Source organism: Sorex araneus, chromosome 3 (assembly GCF_027595985.1).
Source record: "Sorex araneus isolate mSorAra2 chromosome 3, mSorAra2.pri, whole genome shotgun sequence".
Lineage (NCBI taxonomy): Eukaryota > Metazoa > Chordata > Mammalia > Eulipotyphla > Soricidae > Sorex > Sorex araneus.
This window is the reverse complement of record NC_073304.1, coordinates 219891250-219904015: the sequence shown is the minus strand read 5'-3', so window position 1 is coordinate 219904015 and position 12766 is coordinate 219891250. Positions and strand designations below refer to the sequence as shown.

The following is a 12766-nucleotide window of genomic DNA, read 5'->3' as shown; positions in this document are numbered from 1 at the left end:
CATCTACCAATTCCAGTCAATCTACTGTGATCACAACTCCACTACATGCAACTCCTCTGTCCTCTGCACACCAGATCATGTTTGGTTTATACATACACTTGTATGACTATTATCCACATCCATTGTTTTTAGTTGTGTGTATGTCCCCTTTTAGATGAAAACAATTTAAGAATCAAAACTAGGCCCTGTCGGGGCTGGAGCAATAGCACAGCAGGTAGGACATTTGCCTTGCATGTGGCCGACCTGGGTTCAAGATTCCCAGCATCCCGTATGGTCCCCTGAGCACGACTAGGAGTAATTCCTGAGTACAGAGCCAGGAGTAACCCCTATGCATCGCCAGGTGTGACCCAAAAAGCAAAACAACAACAACAACAAAACTAGGCCCTGTGTAATCTTAACTTTTTAATATAACATATGCATTGTCTCAGACAAGTATACCTTTGCTTTGTTTTTTGGTCACACCCAGCAATGCTCAGAGGTTACTCCTGGTTCTGAACTTAGGAATCACTCCTGGTGGGCTCAGGTCACCAAACAGGATGCCAGGGAACGAACCCCGTCAGTCATGTGTAAGGCAAATGCCCTATCTTCTGTACCACCACTCTGGCCCCTTTTTATTGGCGGGAGGTGGTGGGGGTACACTCAGAAATGCTCAAGGGCTACTTCTGCCTCTGCAATCAGGAATCATTCGTAGTAGTGCTTGGGGTACCATATGTGATGCCGGGATCGACCTGAAGTTGGCCGCACGCAAGGCAAGTACTGACTCATTGTACGATCTCTCTGACCCCAACATGTATGCCTTTGATGTGCATTAATAAAATGCTTTGAAGACAAGTGTGATCCAAGAAGAAGATAGATATGCCCTTCAGGAAGACAAATGCATTCATGGAAACATTTATCTTGGATGAAAACTCAAAATGTCCTAATGAACACTGATGTATCTAGACAAAGAAATTTGTCCTGAAAGTCGGAGTACAGCAGGGAGGGCGTTTGCCTTGCATGTGGCCAACCCAGATTCAATCTTTGGCATCCCATATGGTTCCCCCGAGCATCTCCAGAAGTAATTCCTGAGTGCAGAGCCAGGAGTAACCCCTGAGCATCACCGAGTGTGACCCAAAAAAAGCAAGAAAAAAAAAGTGTCCTGAAAGAAGTGTGTCTCAGAGATTGGATATGCTCCAAGAAGCATACAGTTAACTGTGGAACAGAAACATATACCCCAGGAAATGGATATGCCAGTTCTCAAGCAGGTATTTCAACCTCGCTAAAGAGGCTCTAAGGTGTCACCATAAGTAAACAGGTGTCTTTAGGAGGAGTTAAGTTCTTCTCTGGGATGCTGGGGATCAAACCTGGGTTGGCTGTGTGCAAGGTAAATGCTCTATCCATCGTACTATCTCTCCAGGCCCCTTGTTTTATTGTCTTTATGGTTTTGGGCCACACCTGGTGGTGCTCAGACTGGTCCCTGGCTCTGCACTCCTGGCAGGGTTCAGAAGACCAAATGTAGTGCCAGGCATTGAACCCGGGCCGGCCACACGCAAGACAAGTGGCATACTCACAGTAATAATTCTCCAGCCCTTTTACGACCTGACAGATTTGTCCTAGAGATAACTAAGTGAATGTTTCCATGGGAGAACTGGGCCTCACCATGCAGGGAATATAAAAGTGTCCATACACGGAAGTGGCGAGTTGCAGAGTTACTCACTCCTACTGGGAAGTGGGAAGGTGTGTTAAACGAGTATCCGTTTGGCTTCTAGAAGGGCCCAGCTGAGAACTAACAGTGTAGGTGGCCAGGATCAGTGTCTGAGGACAGGATTCATCCAGCCCTGTGCACCCATCTTCTGGTTGTTGGTATTAGTGAACACCAGGGGGCAGTGTGTGACCAGGTTGTGGCCACACCCCCTGGGGTCAGTGCCTTGTGAAGTGAGGGCCAGTAGTGAACCAATTAAAGGAAACCCTCACATCATAGTCCCCCAATCCTCGGCTACCTACGATCAATTCCTCTAGGTCAAACAGGGTTCCCACTCCCAGCTCCTGGGGGCACACTGAGGCAGGATGAAGGTGAGAACTGGATCCCTCAGGCGAGAGCCCAGGTGGTCCCCCCTGCCTTTCCACAGGAATCACAGCAGATTTCTCCCTCCCTTCCCCCACCGCTCCCCAGCTGCTCTCCAGACAGGAAGGGAGTCTCTTCCGGCATGCTTCCTGGAGCTGGGTTTGGATTAGGGCAGGAAAGGCCCCGCCTGGGGAGGAAGGAGTGCAGGGATACACTTCAGGTGGGGGGTGAGGGGTGGGGGCAGAGGAGGCGGGGGCAGGTGCGTGAACAAAGCAGTAGAGGCCATCCAGAGTCTCCCAGCTCTGACTGCGCAGAGCTACAGGCCTGTGGAAGGGCAGAGACACTGAAGACACAGCCCCACTGAGATGGGGAGGGCGACGGCGTACAAAAGGCTTTATTTTGGAGGTTACAGAATTTATACAGTGAGCTCCGACTGGCTCCTTTGTCCACTGATCCACTGGGGAGTGCAAGGACCGGGAGGGGAGAGAGAGGGGGCCAGGTAGGTAGGCCGAGAAGCCTAAGTCTGAGCCTCGTTGTCTTTACTCCGCCACACCACAAGGGTGACAAGAAAGGGGATGAGGCAGATGGGGGCGATGATCATGGCCAGGAGTATGTCCTCGGGAGGATCTGAGAAGGCGGGCCGCACCAGAGAGCAATTGGCGAAGTGGATCTGGTGAGTCTCCAAGATGATCCGTTCAGCCCAGGGGTTGGGGAAGGCCAGGCCAAACTCCTCTGCGGTACCCTCCAAACAGTATCTCAGTTCGCTATAAGGCCTGAGGGAGAGGGGGTGGGAGGCGAGCGTGAAGGAAGAAGGATGGGGCCCAAAAGGCGCGCCCCACATTCACTCAAAGCTCACCCACCAGCATGCAGCTGGCTCCCAGGGGCCCCCCAGCCCTGCCCCCTACCTGCTAATCATGGCCCAGTCACACCAGTCCTTTTCAATAAGGTCCATGTTATTCTTATAATACTTCCAGCAAAGCTGAATGATATTCTCATAGTCCTCCTCTGCTGTTTTCCCTACAGGGAAACAGATGCGGCACATAGACCACACCCGGGCCCTCCCAGCAGGCTCTTCTGTCTGGGAAGATGTCCCGGTCTTCTAACAGGGGAGCTAGCAGAAGAGTCTGGAGAGTTCCCCAGGCTGGACACTGGAGGAGCAGAGTCCCAGCTCAGAAACTGTTGAACACCCTTCCCGGAGCCACACTCTCATCTCCACCTTTTCACGGGGACTCCCAGGCCAGGGTGGGTAAGGGAGTCGGCTGGGGTGGGGTGGGGGTGCAATGAGAGGGGAAAAGACCCCAAGAGAGAACAGAAGGAGTGGAGTTGGGAGTTGGGAGCATCAACCGCTGGGGATGTGGCCTGCTGGTGGGCACCGCACCTCCCCGCTGATCCGGGCTCCCCAGGCCACCCCCCCCCCCAGCGCCGCAGGGTACCCACCTTTGAACTCCCAGGTGTCCTGGGTGGGGTCTGGCTGCGAGAAGCACTCATGGGGCTTCAGGGCGGCTGTGGGCAGAAAAGGGAGAAAAAGTGGGCTGGAGGCGGTGGAGTCTGGGAAGGGGGCAGGAGCTGCAGAAAGAGAACCTCGGTGGTCTCGGGTCCCCGTGGAAGACAAAGAGAAACAATCCAGGCTCCCACGGGCTGCCCCCACGCCCGCAACGGGGCTGCGATCGTGGTGTCCTAACCCCCTCCCCTCCTGAACCAACGCTCCCCGTCGCGCCTCCCGGCGGCAGGGCCGGGGACCGTCGGGGGGAGCGCGCGCGCTGCACCCCGTCCCGGCCACCCTCGCCGCGGGGGCCCCGGGCCGCCCGCCCGCGGCGCCCGCTCACCGCTCAGCAGCAGCAGGAGACGCAGCGCGGCGGGGCGGCCGGCGGCGCGCCCGGCCCGCAGCGAGGCCATCGCGCGGCGAGCAGGCGAGGAGGGCGGCGGCGCGGCGGCGGGCCGGGCTGGGGCGCCTATATCCGCGGCCCCCGCCGCAGGAAGCCGCGCCGCTTCCTCGCAGGGGCTGGGACGGCCGCGGCCACGTGGGGGGCGGGGGCGACGCCCCGGCCGGGCGGCTGGAGGGGGGGAGTCGCGGCCGCACCCGCCCCTGGCGCCCGCCCGCCCGCCCAGCCGGCCGGGCCCACTCTTGCTCCCAGGCTCCCCGCGCACCCCGTGGGGCTGGACAGCTCCCTTCGGGGCCCCAGAACCGGGATCCGTTTCTTGGGCTCGCCCGCCCGCGCCCCAAGACTCGCCCGGCTTTCAAAGCTGTGGGCAGACCAGCCCTGCTCTTTCCCGAGAGCTGGGGCTGCCCTCCGGGGTCTGACTTTTCCAGGCTGGGAGCTCCCGGGGGAGCGGGAGGGGGGCACACCCCCAGCGTCTAAGGTGGGGCTTGAGGCTGTCCTGGGCGCTGTGGGAAGGGGCGTCTGCGGCTGGGCGGGCGCCCGGGGCGGGTAACACGCACTGCAGTTGATTAGTGCGCTTGCCTGGCCCTGGAATGAGAGAACTGGAGTGGGGAGAAAGTCTCGGGAGAGGAGAGGAGAACCAACGCCCAGCTCAACCCTTCCAGGCAAATCGTGGGTGCCAGCCAGATTGACGAAGAGGGGCAAAATGAGATGACCGCCTTTCTCGGGAGAAAAGTGGGTTCGAGTCTCAGCACTGAGGCTGTGAGAGGGCAAGAGCCTGGAACCTCCCAGGTGTGACCTCACTCCTACGGGCACCTTTTTTATTTTCCAAATTGGACCACATCAGGAGGTGCACAGGAACTAGTCCTGGCTCTGTGCCCGGGCATCACTCTTGACGAGGTTCTGGGGACCATATGTGGTATCTGGGTCCAGATACCACATTATGCAAGGCAAGTGCCTTATCGGTTGTCCTATCTCTCTGACCCTAGGACAACACATTCTTTTATTTTAAATTTATTTTTCATTGAATCACCCATAAGTTACAAGTCATTCATGACCAAGTTTCAGGTGTACAATGTTCCAATAGCAATCCCTTCACCATTGCCCCCAGTTTCCCTCCTACCCCGCAGTTTATCTCCATTTTGCAAAGACAAAACTTTGGGGGAAGACCAAAATTGGGTCACACAATCAGTGTTAGTTCCATCTTTGCTCCAGGTCCCGCTCCTCTAGCCTGAAAAGATTTCAGTTACCCTCCCCAATTCCGTTTCTCCTGGTAAATAGGGCCGCGACTGGCCCCAGGCGGATGGAGTCTGGGAAGGGCATGGCGCTTGCTCTGCCTGGCTAACTTCCCTTCCTCCTTTCCTAGGCCACATGCAGTGAAGCACAAGAGAAGTGGGTGGGTGTCCCAGGGCTGACTCCAGCCACACCACAGCTGTCTCCGTGTCCCTGGCCAGAGCTTCATTAGACCGAGGCAGCAGAGGAGCCCGGGAGCTGGCTTGGCCATGCCGTTCAATTCCAGACGCCGTTGTCAGCAGCAGACTTTTCTAAATTACTCCCAGACACTGACCCTGGGACCCAGCGGCTGCAGCTCTACCTCTTTAGACTTGTGTCCACTGTGGTGTCTCTTGAACGAGCTTCATCTCAGGGTCCTTCTCTCTGAATCCTGGTGTCGAGAACCTGACTTCACGCCGAGTTCCTCTGTCACATCTGGGGTGCAGAGGTTGCTTTCACCAGACATCCAGAGAAGGGAGGTGGCCTACTTGGCACAAACCGCAGAGCTGTCCTGGTGAGAGTCATCTTTTGCAATGTGCTGAGAAGAGCCAGGCAGCCTCAAAGCCACATGAGCCGAGGGACCGGATCCATTCCTTCCCTCCCACCAGTGACTGTCTTCCTTGAGAAGAAAACACGGGCAACAGGGAGATTGCATGGGGCTGGAGAGAGTCCAGTGGGAAAGGAGCTTCCCTTGTGTGTAGCAGACTCAGGTCTGATCCCTGGTACTGCATTTGGTCCCCTGACACCCCCCAGGAGTGATCCCTGAGCACTGAGCCAGGAGTAAACTCTGAGCATAACTGGGTGTGGCTCCCCCAAAAATTATAATAAAGGACAATTTCTGGTAATAAGATAGGAGGGGCAGCCAGTAAGACCAGTTATTTCCAACAGGCTGGGGCCAGAGCCAAGTGAGTCCACACTGGATTGGAACTAGGATGGGGGGGCGGGGAGGTCAAAATTGAAGCAGACGAACACAAATGTGGAATTTCAAATAGGGTAGGATGGTACAATGTGTACAAAGCCAAATGATGAGAGAGAGAGAGCTCAACGGGCTGGATGCATGGTTTGCAGGTGGGACACCAGGGTTTACTTGTGGCACCAAGAGGGCACACCCCCTCCCAGCATACCACAGAGTATGTGTCCCAAAAACCAAAAACAAACAAAAGAAAATGAAATGAGCACTGGATAAGATTCTGAAGGCCATCTCATGTTCTTATAGTGCATATAGTGTATGTATATGACCTTAGAAACAAAGGGAAATCATCAGTGACTTGGTAGAAAGTCACTTAGCCTGGAGTTGGGGTTAAGTTGTGCATCATGTCTGACTGGAGAGATAGTGCAGTGGTAAGGCCTTGCATGTGGCCAACTCAGGTTCAGTCCCCCAGCACTTCATATGGCCTCCTGAGCACCAGCAGAGTGACCCCTTAGCAGAATGTTAAGAGTAAGTCCTTAAGCACTTTTGGGTGTGGTCCCAACCTCCCCCATTAAAAAAAAAAATGTTTGCATCATGTTGTGAAAAGTTCTGAGGAAGAGTTTAGATGAGTCATTCTTGTCCTGGGGAATCCACACCCTCCTGTTGGAGAATCTAGGAATTTTCTTTCCTCCCTATTCTCTCCTCCCAGGGATTGTTCGCCCAGGGATCCTACTATAAGAAATTTTCCCCTCCTGCACTGCCTGGAGCAGAGAGAAAGGGGCTCAATCCTTAAATGGAACACCATTTAGTAACACCATTTCTGATTTGATGTTACTGGCTTTGGACCACACCTGGCAATACTCAGGGCTTACTTCTAGCTTTGTACTCAGGAATTACTCCTGGCAGTGCTCGGCGGACCAGATGGGATGCAGAGGATTGAACCTGGATCACCCACATGCAAGGCAAATGCCTAACCTTCTGTAATTATCTATCTGGTCCGAAGCAACACTATTTCTAATCCTCTTCCTCCTCCCAACACACACACACACACACACACACACACACACACACGGAACAACAGTGGGATCAGGATCAAAGCTCAGCAGAGATCATGATGCCTTCCACATGTGAAGTCCTGGACTTGGTCCCATGCACCACCATTGCCACCCCAAAGATAACGAAACAGAGTATCACAGGGTGGAGAGAGTATGTGCAGACCATCCCTGCATTCCACATCTACAGTGTATACAGTGTAGAGGCATTCGCATGTACTGACCTCTTCTCCAGCTGTCTGCAGAAGAGCAGAGCACAGAAGATGTCAGGGTCAGGGAAGCCAAAAGTCCTGCCTGGGAGGGGCTGATCCTTTCAAGCTGCAGAGAGGAGAGATTGCTTCAGAGGGCGGAGAGGAGGCAGGGGAAGAGGAGTGGCTGCGGGCAGGGAGCCAGCAGGCAAAAGGAGGGGAGGCATGGGGGGAATTTGACCATCCCCTTGCTCCCTAGGCTCCTCTCCAGGATCACAGCCCCTTCTCAGAGGGAAAGAATAATCACTGGGAAAACTATTTACTCTCAGGTTGATAAAAAAAAGGTAGGCAACATGTTTAAACCATTGCTCAAGCCTCATCAACTACTGGGGACTCATTTACCATTCACTGGAACTTAATACCATTGATGGAATAATTTTGCATAGCCAGTTCTCTGATCCATTTTGTTTGCTTGTTTGTTTGTTTGTTTCTTTTGGGGTCACACGTGGTGATGCTCAGGTATTACTCCTGACTCTACACTGAGGAATCACTCCTAGCAAAGCATGGGGGACCATATGAGATGTCAGTGATTGAACCTGGATCAGCTGCATGCAAGGCCAATGCCCTAGATGCTGTACTATCTCTCTAGCCCCTTTCTGATGTGTTTCTTAAAAACCTTCCTACCATTGCATCAGAATTATCTTGCTCCAGAGCTGGAGAGGTAGTGCAGTGGGTAGCGTGCTTGCCTTGCACATGGCTGACCTGGGTTTGATCACTGACACCTCAGTGGTCCCCTGAGCACCACCAGGAGTGATTCCTGAGTGTAGAACCAGGAATAGAACCTCTGAGCATGGCCAGGTGTGCCCCCTCTCCACAGAGAGAGAGAGAGAGAGAGAGAGAGTAAAGAGAGAGAATTATCTCTTCTCTGGAGAAATAGAAGGGATTTGTCTGAGATCCCAATAATTGATGAAGCAGGACTCCTTCTTTTGATAGTGCTGGGGATTGCACCCAGGCCTTACTCTTGCAAGCTAAGTGCTTTTCATTGTGCTATAGCCCTCATCCCAGATCTTAGGACTTCTTTTTTTTTTTTAATCTTTTTTTTTTAAAATAGTGAATCACCTTGAGGTACAGTTACATACTTACAAACTTTCGTGTTTGCATTTCAGTCATACAATGATAGAGTAACCTTTCTTCCACCAGTGCCCATTCTCCACCACCAGTGATCCCAGTATCCCTCCCACCACCCCCACCCCATCCTGCCTCTGTGGCAGGGCATTCCCTTTCATTCTCTCTCTCCTTTTGGGTGTTGTGGTTTGCAATAGAGGCATTGAGTGGCCATTTTATTTTCAGATCTTAAGACTTCTTGATGCTAAATGTCATGTCTTTATTGTTTGGTTCTGGACATGTTCAGGGCTTACTCCTGGCCATGTGCTAGGAATCATTCCTGGCAGTACTCAGGAGAACTTTTGGGGTGCCAGGGATCAAACTGGAGTCAGCCGTGCCTAATCAAGTACCTTACTCACTGAACTCTCTCTCCAGCCCTAAGTTTCAATAATCGTCATGATACATAACCTTCCTCGAACCCCACATCATAATACCGGTTCCTTCCTGAACCCAGAAAGGAGGAGAGAAGGGCACACAGTTTCTTCCAAGGCCTGACTCGTCCCTCCAGAAATAAGATTCTGTTTGCATTTATTTGTACACAACCTCCTCCTCTTCCTTCTCTCACACTGGCTAAACATGACATCACATGGCGGGGGTTGTTTTCTGAGAAGAAACTGGACCAGATTCACAGGAACAATGTGCAGACAGCATGACCAAAGAGGATTGTGGCCAAGTGACCACAGGCCCACGCCTAACATCGCCAAGAACACTGCTGGTCCCTCGGCACCTGGGACTGACGCATGGTTACTGTTAAGACCCAAATGCCAGACGCCAGGATTGCTCTCAGCCTTCTTTCACGCCTCAGAACCATTCCCAGCAAACCATTCCCATGAGCTCTTTGACCTTCCCAGCACCCCAGGAGCCTGGATATTGTATAACACGGGAATGGCTGGCAACATGCTCAATGCTTCAAACAAATTGGTTCTTTTGGGGGAGGCAGGGGGGTCGGGTGCACATCTGGTAGTGCTCACTGCACAATTCCCAGTGCAGTGCTTGGGGGTGGCTCCTGGAGGTGCTCAGGGGATCACACCATGCCAAGGATCAAAACGGGGCCTCCTGCATACAAAGCGTGTGCTCCATCTCACTGGGTCATCTTTTGGCCTTCGAGTTGTTTTATGTTAGGGGTGGAAAGACAGTATAGCAAGTAGGGTGCTTGCCTTTCACACGTCAACCTGGGTTTGATCCTCAGCATTTCATATGACCTCCTGAGCACCACCAGGAATAGTTTCTGAGTGTGGAGTCAGGAGTAGCCCCTGAGTATCTCTGGTGTGGCCCCAAAACTAAAATAAATTAACAAATAAAGAAAAAGTTTTGTAGAAAACTCACAGGGCCAAGGAGGTGGCTCAGAGGGTTGGAGTGCAGGCTTGGCATGCAGGAGACCTGGGTTCAATCATTGCCCTGAAACTCTGGCCTGGGCTGGAGCAATAGTACAGTGGGTAGGGCATTTGCCTTGCATGTGGCTGATCCAGGTTCAATCCCCAGTGTCCTATATGTTTCTCTGAGCATTGCCAGGAGTAATTCCTGAGTGCAGAGTCAGGAGTAACCCCTGAGCATTGCCAGGGGTGACCCAAAAACCAGAAAACAAAAACACCCTGGCACCACAAGGTCCCCTGAGCAGTATTGGAAACAACCTCCAAGCACTATGCTGGGAGTTGCCTCTGAGCACTGCAGCGTATGATCTAAAAACCCATCACACCCAAAATAATGCAACATCTTGCATCTCCATCACAATGGGTACCTTAGCAGCTCATTTTATAGATGGGGAAATGGAAGCTCAGAAAAGTGAAGCAGATAGTTGGGTATCATTCAACTTCTTTTTGTTTTTGTTGTTTAATTTTAGTTCAGGGGTCACTCCTGCTTCTGCATTCAGGCATCACTCCTGGTGGTGCTCAGGGGATGCATGTGGGATGCTGGGGATCAAACCCGGGTTGGCTGCATGCAAGGCCAGTGCCTTACCTGCTGTACTATCAGCCCTCTAGCCCTTCATTCAACTCCTATTGGTGAGACATCCAGATCTTCCTGATGCTGAAGCCAAAGCTCTTCGCTTCTGCCCTCCAATGCCTGATGGAAGCGACCTGCCAGCTGCCTGTGTGACGAAGCCAGGAAGGAGACTCGGAGGCTCCTCACGGCACAGAGGGGACTTCCCTCTCAGCGCGGCCCCTCTCTTGACTATTGTTTTTTAAATATGTTTTTATTTGGGGGGAGCTTCTCCAGCAGTGCTCAGAGGCCACCAGGATCCCCGCAGGGGGTGGGCACCAGTGCTGGGGCTCAAACTTGGGTGTTCTGCATGTGCCCCCAACCCTTTGAGCCCTACCCCGGTCCTTCCCCTGACTATCGTGCTTTCCTAATGGACAGCACATTTTTTCGCCCTTTCTGCAAGTATTCATATATTATCGAAACAGTGAAAACCGCCTGTTAATGTGAAATAATTTTCTGCAACAGCCCAGGAACTTAGCCTTTGTTTTTGTTTGTTTGATGTTGGTGTTGGGGCCACATCTAGCTATGTTCAGGGTTCACTCCAGGTAGACCTGGAGGACCTAACGGGATGCCGGGGATTGAACCTGGGTTGGTCGCATGTGAGACAAATTTTCTACCTGCTGTACTATTGCTCTGGCCCCCAGATTTAACCTTTGTTAAGCAAATACTGGCACTGAGATCACAGGTGTGTTTAACTTGCACATAGTTTATACTGTGAGCTTCATGCTAGAAAAGACAATCTTTCCTTGCCTGTAAAATAAAGGTAAGGGACTGGAGTGATAGCACAGCGGGTAGGGCGTTTGCCTTGCACGCGGCCGACCTGGGTTCTAATCCCAGCATCCCATATGGTCCCCTGAGCACCGCCAGGGGTAATTCCTGAGTGAAGAGCCAGGAGTAACCCCTGTGCATCGCCGGGTGTGACCCAAAACCCAATAATAATAATAATAATAATAATAATAAATAAAGGTAATAATATCTTGAAGTTATTAGAAACAGTGCATTTAATTGAGCCCTCAGGCAACTCTTAGTTCAATTAGAATTCTGCCCTTGGTGCAATCTAAACATATTGGTATATATTTCGATTGAGTAAATATTTCTATAGATTCAAATTTACAGACTTGAGTTTGAATCCCAGCTCTCTTGCTTATTTAGCTGTCTGTGAATGTGTGCAATTAGTTAGCTCCTCTGAGTTTGTTTTCTGATTTGCAAAATGGGGTTACCAGCATATGTCTTTACTGAACAGCACAGAGATATGTAAAGCTCTTGGCGCCATGCCTGGCACCCGAAAGCTGTAATAAAGAGCAGTTGCTTTCACAATGTGTCACACATATTATTATGACAGTTACATTTCCAATATATTCTGGGCTTCTTCCAGTTTCATAAACGTGTTCTATTTATTGCACAGCACTTCTTTTTTTGGGCCAGAGCAATAATATAGCGGGCAGGGCATTTGCCTTGCATGCAGTAGATCTAGGTTTGGTCCCTGATATCCCATTTGATCCCTCTCGAACCACTAAGAGTAATTCCTGAGTGCAAAGCCAGAAGTAACCCTTGAGCAACTGTGGGGTGTGGCCCAAAACAAAAAGAAAGAATTACAGGGCTGGAGAAATAATTCAATGAGCATGAATACTGCTAGAGATCCAGGCTTTGATCCAAAGAGCCATGTAGTCCCCCAAGTACCACCAAGAGTGATCCCCAAGCAGAGATCCAGGCATAAGCCCCATCTCCCACCCAGAACCTCTTGGGTGTAACTCTAAAATCAAAACAAATCAAACCAAACTAAAAACAAAACAAAACAAAAAAACAGGCTTTGGAGTCAGCAGACAACCCAGATTTGAATTGATTTTCCTACTTACCAGTCATATGGGTGACCAGGGCCAATGTGGTCAATCTCTGAACCTCAATATCGTTTCTGTAAAATGGGGCTAATAATCCCTACTTCTTACACAACTTGCAAGCATTGTATGAGACAGTATAGGGTCACACCCAGTCCAATGTTTAGAGAATATGAGAATGCTAAAGGCAATTCAATATTGAAATTAATAAGATGAATTTTGCTCCTTTCTGTACAATGTTGTGGTTATAACCTTTGAGTGTATGCATTGTACTCTTTCCTTGTCCCTCTCCCTAGAAGGGTCTCAGTAGCCTGGTACAACACCCCAGCCACAAGAAGGGTTCAAAGGGTCATCATATCAGCAGTGTGGGACCCTGCTGATAAGCCAGGGAAGAGAGAAGGGGAAGTCACAGAACCAAGAGGAACTCCCCTTTCCTGTCTGACT

At 51.5% G+C, this 12766-nt stretch overlaps 1 protein-coding gene across 1 annotated transcript; it reads right to left on the bottom strand.

Annotated features, from left to right (window-relative positions):
* Nucleotides 1-2420: 2420 nt before the first annotated feature.
* RAMP2 (receptor activity modifying protein 2) lies at nucleotides 2421-4033 on the bottom strand. The gene is made up of 4 exons (XM_055132674.1): nucleotides 3871-4033; nucleotides 3482-3547; nucleotides 2950-3061; nucleotides 2421-2817 (listed from the first exon to the last, which is right to left on the bottom strand). The coding sequence occupies exons 1-4, from the start codon at nucleotides 3938-3940 to the stop codon at nucleotides 2562-2564; spliced, it is 504 nt and encodes a 167-aa protein (XP_054988649.1). The 5' UTR covers nucleotides 3941-4033; the 3' UTR covers nucleotides 2421-2561.
* Nucleotides 4034-12766: the final 8733 nt, after the last annotated feature.

Bases quoted from the DNA above. Each gene is read 5' to 3' on its own strand.
- RAMP2 (XM_055132674.1), bottom strand. From the start codon at position 3,940: ATGGCCTCGCTGCGGGCCGGGCGCGCCGCCGGCCGCCCCGCCGCGCTG. The intron at 3,548-3,870 runs GTGAGCGGGCGC...TTCTGCCCACAG, and splicing joins TCTCCTGCTGCTGCTGAGCG to CCGCCCTGAAGCCCCATGAG. The intron at 2,818-2,949 runs GTAGGGGGCAGG...CCTCTCCCTCAG, and splicing joins GACTGGGCCATGATTAGCAG to GCCTTATAGCGAACTGAGAT.